The 16,682-nt window shown below is 41.5% G+C and overlaps 1 protein-coding gene across 1 annotated transcript in view; it reads left to right on the forward strand.

The window, feature by feature from the left end:
- CSDE1 (cold shock domain containing E1) overlaps nucleotides 1–16,682 on the forward strand; it is a 501,007-nt gene that overhangs the window by 381,514 nt on the left and 102,811 nt on the right. Inside the window, exons 17-18 of the mRNA XM_053705299.1 lie at nucleotides 15,472–15,591; nucleotides 15,681–15,761. Coding sequence (XP_053561274.1) covers nucleotides 15,472–15,591; nucleotides 15,681–15,761 — 201 coding nt within the window. The remainder of the gene's footprint in view (nucleotides 1–15,471; nucleotides 15,592–15,680; nucleotides 15,762–16,682) is intronic.

The following is a 16,682-nucleotide window of genomic DNA, read 5'->3' on the forward strand; positions in this document are numbered from 1 at the left end:
CCTCCCTGGAGTTTGAATTTAGTTCTTAGAGTTCTTCAAGGGGTTCCATTTGAACACATGCATTCCATAGATATTAAATTATTATCTTAGAAAGTTTTGTGTTTGGTTGCTATTTCTTCGGCTCGTAGAGTTTCTGAGCTTTCAGCGCTACAATGTGATTCGCCTTATCTTATATTTCATTCTGATAAGGTGGTTTTGCGTCCCAAACCTGGATTCCTTCCTAAGGTTGTTTCAAATAAGAATATTAATCAGGAAATTGTTGTTCCTTCCTTATGTCCTAATCCTTCTAAGAAGGAGCGTCTGTTACATAACCTGGACGTGGTCCGTGCCTTAAATTTTTACTTACGGGCAACTAAGGATTTCAGTCGATCATCTTCATTATTCATTGTTTATTCCGGAAAGCGTAGGGGTCAGAAAGCTACGGCTACAACTCTTTCTTTTTGGCTGAGGAGTATCATCCGCCTGGCATATGAGACTGCTGGACAGCAGCCTCCTGAAAGAATTACAGCTCATTCTACTAGGGCTGTGTTTTCCACATGGGCTTTTAAAAATGATGCTTCTGTTGAGCAGATTTGCAAGGCTGCGACTTGGTCGTCTCTTCATACTTTTTCCAAATTTTACAAATGTGATACTTTTTCTTCTTCTGAGGCTGTTTTTGGGAGACAGGTTCTTCAAGCAGTGGTGCCTTTTCCATTTAGGTCTCTGTCTTGTCCCTCCCTTTCATCTGTGTCCTATAGCTTTGGTATTGGTATCCCACAAGTAAGGATGAAATCCGTGGACTCGTCATATCTTTGTAAAAGAAAAGAAAATTTATGCTTACCTGATAAATTAATTTCTTTTACGATATGACGAGTCCATGGCCCACCCTGTTGATTTAAGACAGATTTATTTATTTTTTTTAAACTTCAGTCACCTCTGCACCTTTTAGCTTTAGAGGCGTCCTTTCCGGATGTTGGCGCCAAAAAATGTAATTTTCCTTTGTGCGTCATACTTGGCGCCAAATCATTTTATTATTTAAACCCCACTTCCTATATGCCTCTTGCCTCTTTTTAATGCTCAGAGGGCTATGCTGTTTGCATTTTTTTACTATTCCTGAAACTGCCATATAAGGAAATTGATAATTTTGCTTTATATGTTTTTTTTTTCTCTTACATTTGCAGGATGTCTCAATTTGATCCGGTCTCAGAAACCACTGTTGGAACCCTGCTGCCTGATAACTGTTCTACCAAAGCTAAGTGTATGTGTTGTAAGTTAGCGGATATTATATCTCCAGCTGTGGTATGTAACGTCATGATAAGCTTTTACATGCAGAGAATGTATCCATCAGTACTAGTACAATGCCTGTTGTACCTGTACCTTCAACATCTAATGTACATGATATCCCTGTGAATATAAGATTTTATTGCTGATGCGATTCAGAAGGCTTTGTCTGCCATCCCACCTTCTAATAAACGTAAAAGGTCTTTTAAAACTTCTCATAAAGTTGATGAAATTTCAAATGACCTACAACATACTGAATTATCCTCCTCTGATGAGGATCTATCTGATTCAGAAGATCCTACCTCAGATATTGACACTGACAGATCTACTTATCTCTTTAAGATGGAGTATATTTGTTCCTTGTTAAGAGGTGTTGATTACTTTGGATATTGAGGTAACTAGTCCTCTTGATACTAAAACTAGTAAACGTTTAAATTCTGTTTATAAACCTCCTGTGGTTACTCCAGATGTTTTTCCAGTTCCTGATGCCATTTCTGATATGATTTCAAAGGAATAGAATAGGCCTGGTACTTTTATTCCTCCTTCTAGGTTTAAAAAGTTGTATCCTTTGCCAGCAGTTAGATTGGAGTTTTGGGAAAAAATCCCCAAAGTTGATGGGGCTATTTCTACTCTTGCCAAATGTAATACTATTCCTACGGAAGATAGTACGTCTTTTAAGGACTCTTAGATAGGAAACTTCAATCTTATCTAAGGAAAGCTTATTTATTTTCTGGCTACATTCTTAGGGCTGCTATACCCATGGCTGATGTTGCAGCTGCATCAACTTTTTGGTTGGAAAGTTTAGCGCAACAGAAAAGGATCCTGATTTGTCTAGCATTGTTAGCTTGCTTCAACACGCTAATCATTTTATCTGTGATGCTATTTTTGATATCATCAAAATTGATGTTAGATCTATGTCTTTAGCTATTTTAGCTAGAAGAGCTTTGTGGCTCAAATATTGGAATGCTGACATGGTATCTAAGTCTAGATTACTATCTTTTTCTTTCCATGGTAACAATTTATTTGGTTCTCGTTTGGATTCAATTATTTCAACTGTCACTGGAGGGGAAGGGAGTTTTTTTTACCTCAGGATAAAAGATCTAAGGGTAAATCTAAAGCTTCTACTTGTTTTCGTTATTTTCAACAGAATAAGGAACAGAAAGCCAATCCTTCCTCCAAAGAATCAGGTTCCAATTGGAAACCTTCTTCAAGCTGGAATAAATCCAAGCCTTTTAAGAAATCAAAGCCAGCCCCCAAGTCTGCATGAAGGTGCGGCCCTCATTCCAGCTCAGCTGGTGGGGGGCAGATAATTTTTTTTCCAGAACATTTGGGCAGATTCTGTCTAAAATCAATGGATTCAGAGTATTGTCTCTCAAGGGTATCGAATAGGATTAAGAGTTAGACCTCCTGTGAGAAGATTTTTTCTCTTACACGTTCCAGCAAATCCAGTGAAGGCTCCGGCTTTTCTGAAGTGTGTTTCAAATCTAGAGCTTTCAGGGGTGATCTTACCAGTTCCGTTTCAGGAACAGGGTCTGGGGTTTTATTCAAATCTATTCATTGTCCCAAAGAAAGAAAAATTCATTCAGGCCAGTTCTGGATCTGAAAATTTTGAATAGTTTTGTAAGAGTGCCAACTTTCAAAATAGTGACTAAGGACTATTCTGCCTTTTGTTCAGCAAGGTCATATGTCCACGATAGACTTACAGGATGCATATCTTCATATTCCGATTCATCCAGACCACTATCGGTTTCTGAGATTCTCTTTTCTAGACAAGCATTACCAATTTGTCGCTCTCTTATTTAGCCTAGCGACATCTCCAAGATTTTTTTTTTAAAGGTTCTCGGTGCCCTACTCTCTGTAATCAGAGAAGAGGGTATTGCGGTGTTTCCTTATTTGGACGATATCTTGGTACTAGCTCATTCTTTACATTCTGCCGAATCTCACACCAATCAACTAGTGTTTCTTCAGACATGGTTGGAGGATCAATTTACCAAAAAGTTTGTTTCCTCAGACAAGGGTCATCTTTTTAGGTTTCCAGATAGATTGTGTCCATGACTCTGTCTCTAACAGACAAGATACAAATAAAATTCGTTTCAGCTTGTCGAAACCTTCAGTCTCAATCATTCCCTTCAGTTACTATGTGCATGGAAGTTTTAGGTCTCATGACTGCAGCATCGGACGCGATCCCCTTTGCTCGTTTTCATATGAAACCTCTTCAGCTTTGTATGCTGAATCAATGGTGCAGGGATTATACAAGGATATCACAATTAATATCCTTAAATTCCAATGTTCGACTCTCTGACTTGGTGGTTAGATCACCATCGTATAGTTCAAGGGGCCTCTTTTGTTTGTCCAACCTGGACTGTGATCACAACAGATGCAAGTCTTTCAGGTTGGGGAGCTGTCTGGGGCTCTCTGACAGCACAAGGGGTTTGGAAATCTCAAGAGGCGAGGTTACCAATTAATATTTTGGAACTCCATGCGATTCTCAGGGCTCTTCAATTTTGGCCTCTGTTGAAGAGAGAACCGTTCATTTGTTTTCAGACGGACAGTGTCACAACTGTGGCATATGTCAATCATCAGGGTGGGACTCACAGTCCTCAAGCTATGAAAGAAATATCTTGGATACTTGTTTGGGCGGAATCCATCTTCTGTCTAATTTCTGCGGTTTATATCCCAGGTATAGACAATTGGGAAGGGGATTACCTCGGTCGTCGGACTTTACATCCGGGAGAATGGTCTCTCCACCCAGATGTGTTTTCTCAAATTGTTCAGATGTGGGGGCTTCCAGAAATAGATCTGATGGCATCTCATCTAAACAAAAAACTTCCTGTCCAGGGATCCTCAGGCCGAAGCAGTGGATGCATTGACACTTCCTTGGTGTTATCAACCTGCTTATATTTTCCCGCCTCGAGTTCTTTTTCCAAGAGTGATATCCAAGATTATCATGGAGCAATCGTTTGTGCTGCTGGTAGCTCCAGCATGGCCTCACAGGTTTTGGTATGTGGATCTTGTTTGGATGTCCAGTTGCCAACGTTGGCCATTTTAAGTTCAGACCTTCTATCTCAAGGTCCACTTTTCCATCAGGATATCAAATCATTAAATTTGAAGGTATGGAGATTGAACGCTTAGTCATAGAGGTTTCTCTGACTCAGTGATTAATACTATTTTGCAGGCTCGTAAATCTGTTTCTAGAAAGATTTATTATCGAGTTTAGAAGACTTACATTTCATTGTTTTCTTCTCATAAATTCTCTTGGCATTCTTTTAGAATTCCTAGAATGTTTTAATTTTCTTCAGGATGGTTTGGATAAAGGTTTGTCTGCAAATTCCTTGAAAGGACAAATCTCTGCTCTTTCGGTTTTATTTCATAGAAAGATTGCTAAACTTTGTGATATTCATTGTTTTGTGCAGGCTTTGGTTCTTATCAAGCCTGTCATTAAATCAATCTCTCCTTCTTGGAGTCTTAATTTAGTTTTAAAGGCTTTACAAGCTCCTCCGTTTGAGCCTATGCATTCTTTGGACATTAAACTACATTCTTGGAAAGTGCTGTTCCTTTTGGCCATCTCTTCTGCTAGAAGAGTTTCTGAATTATCCGCTCTCTTGTGATTCTCCTTTTCTGATTTTTCATCCGGATAAGGCGGTTTTGCGGACTTAATTTAAATTCTTACCTAAGGTTGTGAATTCTAACAACATTAATTGAGAAATTGTTGTCCCTTCCTTGTGTCCTAATCCCAAGAATTCTTTGGAGAGATCCTTACATTCTTTGGATGTTGGAAGAGCTTTGTAATATGTTGAAGCTACTAAAGATTTCAGGAAGACTTCTAGTCTATTTGTATTATTTTCTGGTTCTAGGAAAGGTCAGAAGGCTTCTGCTGTTTCCTTGGCTTTGTGGTTAAAGTTTTTGATTCATCTAGCTTGTTTTGAGTCGGGTCAAGCTCCACCTCAGAGAATTACAGCTCATTCTACTAGATCAGTCTCTACTTCTTGGGCTTTTAAGAATGAAGCTTCTGTTAATCAGATTTGCAAAGCAGCAACTTGGTCTTCTTTGCATACATTTACTAAATTCTACCGTTTTGTATTTGCCTCTTCGAAAGCAGTTTTTGGTAGAAAAGTTCTTCAGGCAGCTGTTTCAGTTTGATTCTTCTGCTTTTGATTTAAGTTTTTTTTTCCTTTCATTTATGAGAATAAACTTTTGGGTTGTGAATTCATTTTTTCAGCGGAAAATGGCTGTTTTTATTTTTATTCCCTCCCTCTCTAGTGACTCTTGCGTGGAGTTCCACATCTTGGGTATTGCTATCCCATATGTCACTAGCTCATGGACTCTTGCCAATTACATGAAAGAAAACATAATTTATGTAGGAACTTACAAATTCATTTCCTTCATATTAGCAAGAGTCCATGAGCCCCCCCCCCCCCTTTTTTTTATGGTGGTTATGATTTTTTTTTGTATAAAGCACAATTATTTCTAAATTCCTTTGTTGATGCTTTTTACTCCTTTCTATATCACCCCACTTCTTGGCTATTTGTTAAACTGAATTATGGGTGTGGTGAGGGGTGTATTTATAGGCATTTTGAGGTTTGGGAAACTTTGCCCCTCCTGGTAGGATTGTATATCCCATACGTCACTAGCTCATGGACTCTTGCCAATATGAAAGAAATGAATTTATCAGTTAAGTTCTTACATAAATTATGTTTTTTCTTTCTTTCATTATTTAGATAGAACATAACATTTTAAAAAACTTTCTAATTTACTTCCATTTTCAAATGTTCTTAGTTTTCTTGTTATCCTTTGTGGAAAAGCAGAAATGTAAGCTCAAGAGTATGCACGTGTCTGCAGCACTATTTAGCAGCAGTTTTGCAACAGTGTTATACATTAGCAGGGGCACTAGATGGCAGCACTATTGCGTCAGGCATGTGCATGCTACCTACATAGGTATCTCTTCAACAAAGAATAACATGAGAATGAAAAAAAGATAATCGAAGTAAATTGGAAACTTTTTAAAAATTGTATCCTCTATCTGAATCATGAAAGAAATTTTTTGGGTTTAATGTACCTTTAAGGCCATCTGTGACTTGGTGTATGGAGGTGATCGGTCTCATGGTGTCCAGCTTGGACATCATTTCCTTTGCAAGGTTTCACCTCAGACCGTTGCAACTGCGCATGCTGAATTAGTGGAACGGCGATCATTCGGATCTATCAACAGATTTCTCTGGACCACCAATCAGGAGAATCGCTCTCTTGGTGGTTTTGTCCGGATCACTTGTCCTGTGGGACGTCCGCCTTAAGACCATCCTGAGTGATTGGGACTATGATTGCGAGTCTATCAGAATGGGGGGCTGTTTGGGGTGCCAGGAAAGCACAGGGCATCTGGTCTCAGGAGGTAAAGCTCCCTCCTTATCTCATTTTGGGTCTTCGGGCAATATACAATGCTCTGAAGGCTTGTCCTCTGCTGGGATTGTCCCAGTTAATCAGATTCCAATCAAACAATATATTCTCGGTGGCTTACATCAACCATCAGTGGGGAACGAGAAGCTCCCTTGTTTTGAGGGAAGTATCTTTTGGATTCTGTTGTGGGGGAGATCCGCATTTGTTCGCTGTCGGTGATCCACATTCCGGGTGTGGACAACTGGGAAGCGGATTACTCGGCAGACAATCCTTTCATCCCGGAGAATCGTCTCTCCATCCAGAGTGTTTGCAGAGATTTGCAAGAGGAAGATCTTATAACGTCTCTATATAAAGGGACCCAGATATGGGTCGAGGTACAGGGATCCTCAGGCGGAGCTGCCTTGGAGGTTCAATCCAATTTATCCTTTCCGACCGTTACCACTACTTCCTAGTGTAGTGATTTGAGTCAAGCAGGCATCAGTGATACTTGGCCACGTCTTGGCCACGAAGGATATGGTTCGCTGATCTAGTGGGGATGTTTTCATCTCCTCCGTGGAAGTTACCTTGTAGCTTGGATCTGCTGACCAAGGTTTCTTTGTAAATAAATATCTAGATTCTCTGAGGCTGACTGCGTGGAGATTGAACGCTTAGTCCTAGGCAAAAGAGGGTTTTCTGAGAGTTAATTTTACTCTTTCAAGCCCGTAAGCTGGTTGCTCGTCGCATCTATCATAAGGTGTGGAGGACCTACTTATTCTGTTCTCCAGGATGATCTGAAGGGACAGTTTTAGGTCCTGTCTGTGTTCCTGCAGAAGAGGTTTGCAGAGCTTCCAGATGTGCAGCCATTTGTTAAGGCTCTGCTGGGATCAGACCTGTGTTAGATCTATGGCTCCTCCTTGGAGTTTAAATCTTGACATTAAGGTTTTGCAATGGGCTCCGTTGGAGCCTATGCATGAAGTAGACATTAAATTGTTGTCTTGGAAGGTTCCTTTTCTACTGACTATTGCTTTTGTGCGCAGAGTATCTGTGATTGCTGCCTTGCAATGCGTCCCTCCTTATCTGGCTTTTCATGCCGATAAGGCTGTTCTACGAACCAAGTTAGGTTTTCTTCCTAAGGTTGTGTCAATTCGCAACATCAATCAAGAGATTCTTATTCCTTTCTTATGTCCTAATCCACCGTCGACGGAACATTTAGAACGTATTTCTGGATGTGGTTTGTGCCTTGAAGTTCTATCTTCGGGCCACAAAGGAATTTAGACAAACCTCTTTCTCTTTGTTCTCTTTTCAGGGAAGCGTAGGGGTCAGAGGGCCTCTTCGACTTCCTTATCTTTTTGTCTGAGGAGTGTCATCAGTTTAGCATAGAAACGGTGGGACATAAGCCGCCTCTGAGGATTACGGCTCATTCTATGAGAGCAGTGGTCTCCTTTTGGGTCTTCAAAAATGTGGCCTCTATGGATCAGATTTGTAAGGCGACTATCTGGTTCTCCTTACATACATTTCCCAAAATTTTACAAGTTTGATTTTTTTGTTTCTGCTGAAGCAGCCTTCGGGAGAACGGTTTTGAGACACTGATGCTCCTTTTTTTTTCCCCCTCCCATTAGCATTCCATGTACTCTAGAGCTTGGGTATATGTTTCCTACAAGTAAGGAATGCAGCTGTGGACTCTTCTCATATTACGATGGAAAACATAAATTTATGCTTACCTGATTTCATTTCTATCTGTATGGGAAGAGTCCACAGCTTCCGCCCGTGTTCTCCGATGGGCGGCCCTAAATTTGACATTTTTTCTTCTGTCACCTTTTTTACCCTGATATTTCTCCTACTGTTCCTTGTTCCCTCGGCAGAATGACTGGGGGAGGTATTTAAGCCTTTGGCTGGGGTGTCTTTGCCTCATCTTGGTGGCTAGGTTCAGTATTTCCCACAAGTAAGGAATGCAGCTGTTGACTTTTCCCATACAGATGGAAATGAAATTATCAGGTAAGCATAATTTATGTTTTATACTTCCCAAAAAGGAGGGAACCTTTTGTCCCATTTTAGACCTGAAGTATCTAAACAAATTTTTGAGGGTCCCTTCTTTCCATCCTCCCCTAGGTCAGGAGGGACAGACAGTTCATGACTACCATAGAACTGAAGGATGCGTATCTTCACGTCCCCATTAACAGAGATCATAATCAATTTATTCAGTTGCTAGATTTTTAGTCTTTTGGTGAAGGTATTGTTAGAATTAGACCTGTTTTCAAACATGTTGCTCCTTTGGAGCCTTAATCTTGTTCTGTTTGAGCCTATGTATTCTCTTGATTATTAAAGGGACAGTCAAGTCCCCAAAAAAACTTTCATAATTTTAAACAACTTTCCAATTTTACTTTTATCACCAATTTTGCTTTGTTCTTTTGGAATTCTTAGTTGAAAGCTAATTTCTTAGATCTTGAAGACTGCCTCTTATCTGAATGCATTTTGACCACTAGAGGGCATCTGTTCATGTGTTTCATATAGATAACATTGAGCTCATGCACGTGAAGTTACCCTGGAGTGAGCACTGATTTGCTAAAATGCAAGTCTGTCAAAAGAACTGAAATAAGGGGGCAGTTTGCAGAGGCTTAGATACAAGGTAATCACAGAGGAAAAAAAGTGTATTTCTATATCTGTGTTGGTTATGCAAAACTGGGGAATGGGTAATAAAGGTATTATTTTCTCCAACATAGGTGTGTCCGGTCCACGGCGTCATCCTTACTTGTGGGATATTCTCCTCCCCAACAGGAAATGGCAAAGAGCCCAGCAAAGCTGGTCACATGATCCCTCCTAGGCTCCGCCTACCCCAGTCATTCTCTTTGCCGTTGTACAGGCAACATCTCCACGGAGATGGCTTAGAGTTTTTTAGTGTTTAACTGTAGTTTTTATTATTCAATCAAAAAGGGGTTAAAGTTTAAAACGGCTCCGGTTCCGTTATTTTAAGGGTTAAAGCTTCCAAATTTGGTGTGCAATACTTTTAAGGCTTTAAGACACTGTGGTGAAAATTTGGTGAATTTTGTACAATTCCTTCATGTTTTTTCGCAATTGCAGTAATAAAGTGTGTTCAGTTTAAAATTTAAAGTGACAGTAACGGTTTTATTTTAAAACGTTTTTGTACTTTGTTATCAAGTTTATGCCTGTTTAACATGTCTGAACTACCAGATAGACTGTGTTCTGAATGTGGGGAAGCCAGAATTCCTATTCATTTAAATAAATGTGATTTATGTGATAATGACAATGATGCCCAAGATGATTCCTCAAGTGAGGGGAGTAAGCATGGTACTGCATCATTCCCTCCTTCGTCTACACGAGTCTTGCCCACTCAGGAGGCCCCTAGTACATCTAGCGCGCCAATACTCCTTACTATGCAACAATTAACGGCTGTAATGGATAATTCTGTCAAAAACATTTTAGCCCAAATGAACACTTGTCAGCGTAAGCGCGGCTGCTCTGTTTTAGATACTGAAGAGCATGGCAACGCTGATACTAATATCTCTGAAGGGCCCCTAACCCAGTCTGATGGGGCCAGGGAGGTTTTGTCTGAGGGAGAAATTACTGATTCAGGGAACATTTCTCAACAGGCTGAACCTGATGTGATTGCATTTAAATTTAAGTTGGAACATCTCCGCATTCTGCTTAAGGAGGTATTATCCACTCTGGATGATTGTGACAAGTTGGTCATCCCAGAGAAGCTATGTAAAATGGACAAGTTCCTAGAGGTGCCGGGGCTCCCAGAAGCTTTTCCTATACCCAAGCGGGTGGCGGACATTGTTAATAAAGAATGGGAAAGGCCCGGTATTCCTTTCGTCCCTCCCCCCATATTTAAAAAATTGTTTCCTTTGGTCGACCCCAGAAAGGACTTATGGCAGACAGTCCCCAAGGTCGAGGGAGCGGTTTCCACTTTAAACAAACGCACCACTATACCCATAGAGGATAGTTGTGCTTTCAAAGATCCTATGGATAAAAGATTAGAAGGTTTGCTTAAAAAGATGTTTGTTCAGCAGGGTTACCTTCTACAACCAATTGCATGCATTGTCCCTGTCGCTACAGCCGCATGTTTCTGGTTCGATGAGCTGATAAAGGCGGTCGATAGTGATTCTCCTCCTTATGAGGAGATTATGGACAGAATCAATGCTCTCAAATTGGCTAATTCTTTCACCCTAGACGCCACTTTGCAATTGGCTAGGTTAGCGGCTAAGAATTCTGGGTTTGCTATTGTGGCGCGCAGAGCGCTTTGGTTGAAATCTTGGTCGGCTGATGCGTCTTCCAAGAACAAGCTACTTAACATTCCTTTCAAGGGGAAAACGCTGTTTGGCCCTGACTTGAAAGAGATTATCTCTGATATCACTGGGGGTAAGGGCCACGCCCTTCCTCAGGATCGGCCTTTCAAGGCAAAAAATAAACCTAATTTTCGTCCCTTTCGTAGAAACGGACCGGCCCGAGGTGCTACGTCCTCTAAGCAAGAGGGTAATACTTCTCAAGCCAAGCCAGCTTGGAGACCAATGCAAGGCTGGAACAAGGGAAAGCAGGCCAAGAAACCTGCCACTGCTACCAAGACTGCATGAAATGTTGGCCCCCGATCCGGGACCGGATCTGGTGGGGGGCAGACTCTCTCTCTTCGCTCAGGCTTGGGCAAGAGATGTTCTGGATCCTTGGGCGCTAGAAATAGTCTCCCAAGGTTATCTTCTGGAATTCAAGGGACTTCCCCCAAGGGGGAGGTTCCACAGGTCTCAGTTGTCTTCAGACCACATAAAAAGACAGGCATTCTTACATTGTGTAGAAGACCTGTTAAAAATGGGAGTGATTCATCCTGTTCCATTAAGAGAACAAGGGATGGGGTTCTACTCCAATCTGTTCATAGTTCCCAAAAAAGAGGGAACGTTCAGACCAATCTTAGATCTCAAGATCTTAAACAAGTTTCTCAAGGTTCCATCGTTCAAGATGGAAACCATTCGAACTATTCTTCCTTCCATCCAGGAAGGTCAATTCATGACCACGGTGGATTTAAAGGATGCGTATCTACATATTCCTATCCACAAGGAACATCATCGGTTCCTAAGGTTCGCATTCCTGGACAAGCATTACCAGTTCGTGGCGCTTCCTTTCGGATTAGCCACTGCTCCAAGGATTTTCACAAAGGTACTAGGGTCCCTTCTAGCTGTACTAAGACCAAGGGGCATTGCTGTAGTACCTTACTTGGACGACATTCTGATTCAAGCGTCGTCCCTTCCTCAAGCAAAGGCTCACACGGACATCGTCCTGGCCTTTCTCAGATCTCACGGATGGAAAGTGAACGTGGAAAAGAGTTCTCTATCTCCGTCAACAAGGGTTCCCTTCTTGGGAACAATAATAGACTCCTTAGAAATGAGGATATTTCTGACAGAGGCCAGAAAAACAAAGCTTCTAGACTCTTGTCGGATACTTCATTCCGTTCCTCTTCCTTCCATAGCTCAGTGCATGGAAGTGATCGGGTTGATGGTAGCGGCTATGGACATAGTTCCTTTTGCGCGCATTCACCTAAGACCATTACAACTGTGCATGCTCAGTCAGTGGAATGGGGATTATACAGACTTGTCTCCGAAGATACAAGTAAATCAGAGGACCAGAGACTCACTCCGTTGGTGGCTGTCCCTGGACAACCTGTCACGAGGGATGACATTCCGCAGACCAGAGTGGGTCATTGTCACGACCGACGCCAGTCTGATGGGCTGGGGCGCGGTCTGGGGATCCCTGAAAGCTCAGGGTCTTTGGTCTCGGGAAGAATCTCTTCTACCGATAAATATTCTGGAACTGAGAGCGATATTCAATGCTCTCAAGGCTTGGCCTCAGCTAGCGAGGGCCAAGTTCATACGGTTTCAATCAGACAACATGACAACTGTTGCGTACATCAACCATCAGGGGGGAACAAGGAGTTCCCTAGCGATGGAAGAAGTGACCAAAATCATTCTATGGGCGGAGTCTCACTCCTGCCACCTGTCCGCTATCCACATCCCAGGAGTGGAAAATTGGGAAGCGGATTTTCTGAGTCGTCAGACATTGCATCCGGGGGAGTGGGAACTCCATCCGGAAATCTTTGCCCAAGTCACTCAGCTGTGGGGCATTCCAGACATGGATCTGATGGCCTCTCGTCAGAACTTCAAAGTTCCTTGCTACGGGTCCAGATCCAGGGATCCCAAGGCGGCTCTAGTGGATGCACTAGTAGCACCTTGGACCTTCAAACTAGCTTATGTGTTCCCGCCGTTCCCTCTCATCCCCAGGCTGGTAGCCAGGATCAATCAGGAGAGGGCGTCGGTGATCTTGATAGCTCCTGCGTGGCCACGCAGGACTTGGTATGCAGATCTGGTGAATATGTCATCGGCTCCACCTTGGAAGCTACCTTTGAGACGAGACCTTCTTGTTCAGGGTCCGTTCGAACATCCGAACCTGGTTTCACTCCAGCTGACTGCTTGGAGATTGAACGCTTGATCTTATCGAAGCAAGGGTTCTCAGATTCTGTTATCGATACTCTTGTTCAGGCCAGAAAGCCTGTAACTAGAAAGATTTACCACAAAATTTGGAAAAAATATATCTGTTGGTGTGAATCTAAAGGATTCCCTTGGGACAAGGTTAAGATTCCTAAGATTCTATCCTTCCTTCAAGAAGGATTGGAAAAAGGATTATCTGCAAGTTCCCTGAAGGGACAGATTTCTGCCTTGTCTGTGTTACTTCACAAAAAGCTGGCAGCTGTGCCAGATGTTCAAGCCTTTGTTCAGGCTCTGGTTAGAATTAAGCCTGTTTACAAACCTTTGACTCCTCCTTGGAGTCTCAATTTAGTTCTTTCAGTTCTTCAGGGGGTTCCGTTTGAACCCTTACATTCCGTTGATATTAAGTTATTATCTTGGAAAGTTTTGTTTTTAGTTGCAATCTCTTCTGCTAGAAGAGTTTCAGAATTATCTGCTCTGCAGTGTTCTCCTCCTTATCTGGTGTTCCATGCAGATAAGGTGGTTTTACGTACTAAACCTGGTTTTCTTCCAAAAGTTGTTTCTAACAAAAACATTAACCAGGAGATTATCGTACCTTCTCTGTGTCCGAAACCAGTTTCAAAGAAGGAACGTTTGTTGCACAATTTGGATGTTGTTCGCGCTCTAAAATTCTATTTAGATGTTACAAAGGATTTTAGACAAACATCTTCCTTGTTTGTTGTTTATTCTGGTAAAAGGAGAGGTCAAAAAGCAACTTCTACCTCTCTCTCTTTTTGGATTAAAAGCATCATCAGATTGGCTTACGAGTCTGCCGGACGGCAGCCTCCCGAAAGAATCACAGCTCATTCCACTAGGGCTGTGGCTTCCACATGGGCCTTCAAGAACGAGGCTTCTGTTGATCAGATATGTAGGGCAGCGACTTGGTCTTCACTGCACACTTTTACCAAATTTTACAAGTTTGATACTTTTGCTTCTTCTGAGGCTATTTTTGGGAGAAAGGTTTTGCAAGCCGTGGTGCCTTCCATTTAGGTGACCTGATTTGCTCCCTCCCTTCATCCGTGTCCTAAAGCTTTGGTATTGGTTCCCACAAGTAAGGATGACGCCGTGGACCGGACACACCTATGTTGGAGAAAACAGAATTTATGTTTACCTGATAAATTACTTTCTCCAACGGTGTGTGCGGTCCACGGCCCGCCCTGGTTTTTTTAATCAGGTCTGATAATTTATTTTCTTTAACTACAGTCACCACGGTACCATATGGTTTCTCCTATGCAAATATTCCTCCTTAACGTCGGTCGAATGACTGGGGTAGGCGGAGCCTAGGAGGGATCATGTGACCAGCTTTGCTGGGCTCTTTGCCATTTCCTGTTGGGGAGGAGAATATCCCACAAGTAAGGATGACGCCGTGGACCGGACACACCGTTGGAGAAAGTAATTTATCAGGTAAACATAAATTCTGTTTTTAAACAACAAAAACTCTGGTGTTGACTGTCCCTTGGCAAGTTTTATTTTTGTTAGCGATTTTCTTCTGCTCGTAGAGTTTCTTTATTTGGCCTTCAGTGTGACCCGCTTTATCTAATCGTTCATGTGAATAAGGCTGTTTTACGAACTAAAATGGGATATTAACCTAAAGATGTTTCAACTCTCAATATCAATCAGGAAATTGTTGTTCCCTCTTTTTGTCCCAATCTTTCTTCCTTAAAGCAGAGGTTTCTGCATAATCTGGATGTGGTTTAGAGACTTTAAATTCCTTGGTAGTATGAAGATAGAACTTTGTCAGTCAACTTCCTTATTCATCCTGCATTCTGGTAAGCACAAGGGTCAGAAAGCCACTGCTGTTATCTTATCCTTCTGGCTCAGTTTGATTTGCGTGGCATATATTGAAGCGGGCCAGCAGCCTCATCTTGGATTACGGCACATTCTACCCGTGCAGTGTCTTCTTCTTGGGCCTCACTGCCATTAGAAAGAAGGCATCATTTTATGCTTACCGGATGATAAATTTTCTTTGGTAGTAAGTCCACGAACCCGTCCTGAAATTATGTAGTGGCGGCAGTCTTCTGGCAACTCTGTACCTTTTTGTGTATCTCTACTTTTTCTTATCCTCTGCTTGAACTACTGAGACGGTAGGGGAAGTGGGGATGTTATTTAATGCTTTGTTTGGGGTGTCTTTGTCTCCTCCTGGTGGCCTGGTGAAGTATTTTCCATAGGTAATGAATTAATTTGTGGACTCACAAATAGTTATTTTATGTAAGTTTTTTTTATATACATTATTATTTTATTATTATTATTCCTTTATTATACAGACTGCTTTTCTCAATTAAAGAATGTGTTCTTTACCCCCCCCCCCCCCCCCCAGTTAATGGAGAAAATGACGACGTGGATCCAATGGTGTACTGGGGTAAAGTAATCAGACCCCTTAGGAGCGTTGACCCTACACAGACTGAATATCAGGGCATGATTGAGCTTTTAGAAGAGGGTGAGTAAATATTTTACTTGCAGAGTTATTGAAATACTGTCCTTATGGCAGCATAAAAGGAATTGACAATTTCTAATTGTTGGTTATAGATAAGCAGAACATAACAGAGGAAACTCCTGAAGAAGCTGAGAATGCAGAAAATGAGACCAGCATGGAGTCCAGTAAACCAGGTGAGCCACTCTTTTTTTGCATTATAGGAACATGACAAAATAGTTGGTAAAAATAAAAAAAAACCTGTTGCACTGTCCTCCAGACAGTATAGTATGGGGACTGCCTATGACCCTAAAAAAGAAAGTACAATGGAAAAAGTAAAATTTTCATTGTTGTACCCCAAAAAAAAAAATCTGCTAAAAGGTCCTTTCAAGAAAATTATTAAATTGTCAAACCACAAATTGTATTAAAAAAAAAAAAAAATAAGTTAGAGATAGGAAAGGCAAAATTAAACTTGCAGGATTCCAGGTAGAGCATGTCATTTTAAGACACTTTTAAATTCACTTCTATTTTCAAATGTGCTTCATTCTCTTAGTATCCCTTGTTAAAAAACATAATTTATGCTTACCTGATAAATTTATTTCTCTTGTAGTGTATCCAGTCCACGGATCATCCATTACTTATGGGATATTAACTCCTCCCCAACAGGAAGTGCAAGAGGATTCACCCAGCAGAGCTGCTATATAGCTCCTCCCCTAACTGCCATTACCAGTCATTCGACCGAAAACATGCAGAGAAAGGAAAACCATAGGGTGCAGTGGTGACTGTAGTTTAATGGAAAAATTACCTGCCTTAAAGTGACAGGGCGGGCCGTGGACTGGATACACTACAAGAGAAATAAATTTATCAGGTAAGCATAAATTATGTTTTCTCTTGTTAAGTGTATCCAGTCCACGGATCATCCATTACTTATGGGATACCAATACCAAAGCTAAAGTACACGGATGACGGGAGGGACAGGCAGGATCTTTACACGGAAGGAACCACTGCCTGAAGAACCTTTCTCCCAAAAACAGCCTCCGAAGAAGCAAAAGTGTCAAATTTGTAAAATTTGGAAAAAGTATGAAGAGAAGACCAAGTTGCAGCCTTGCAAATCTGTT

The sequence above is a fragment of the Bombina bombina genome, chromosome 3 (assembly GCF_027579735.1).
Source record: "Bombina bombina isolate aBomBom1 chromosome 3, aBomBom1.pri, whole genome shotgun sequence".
In the NCBI taxonomy this organism is placed as follows: domain Eukaryota; kingdom Metazoa; phylum Chordata; class Amphibia; order Anura; family Bombinatoridae; genus Bombina; species Bombina bombina.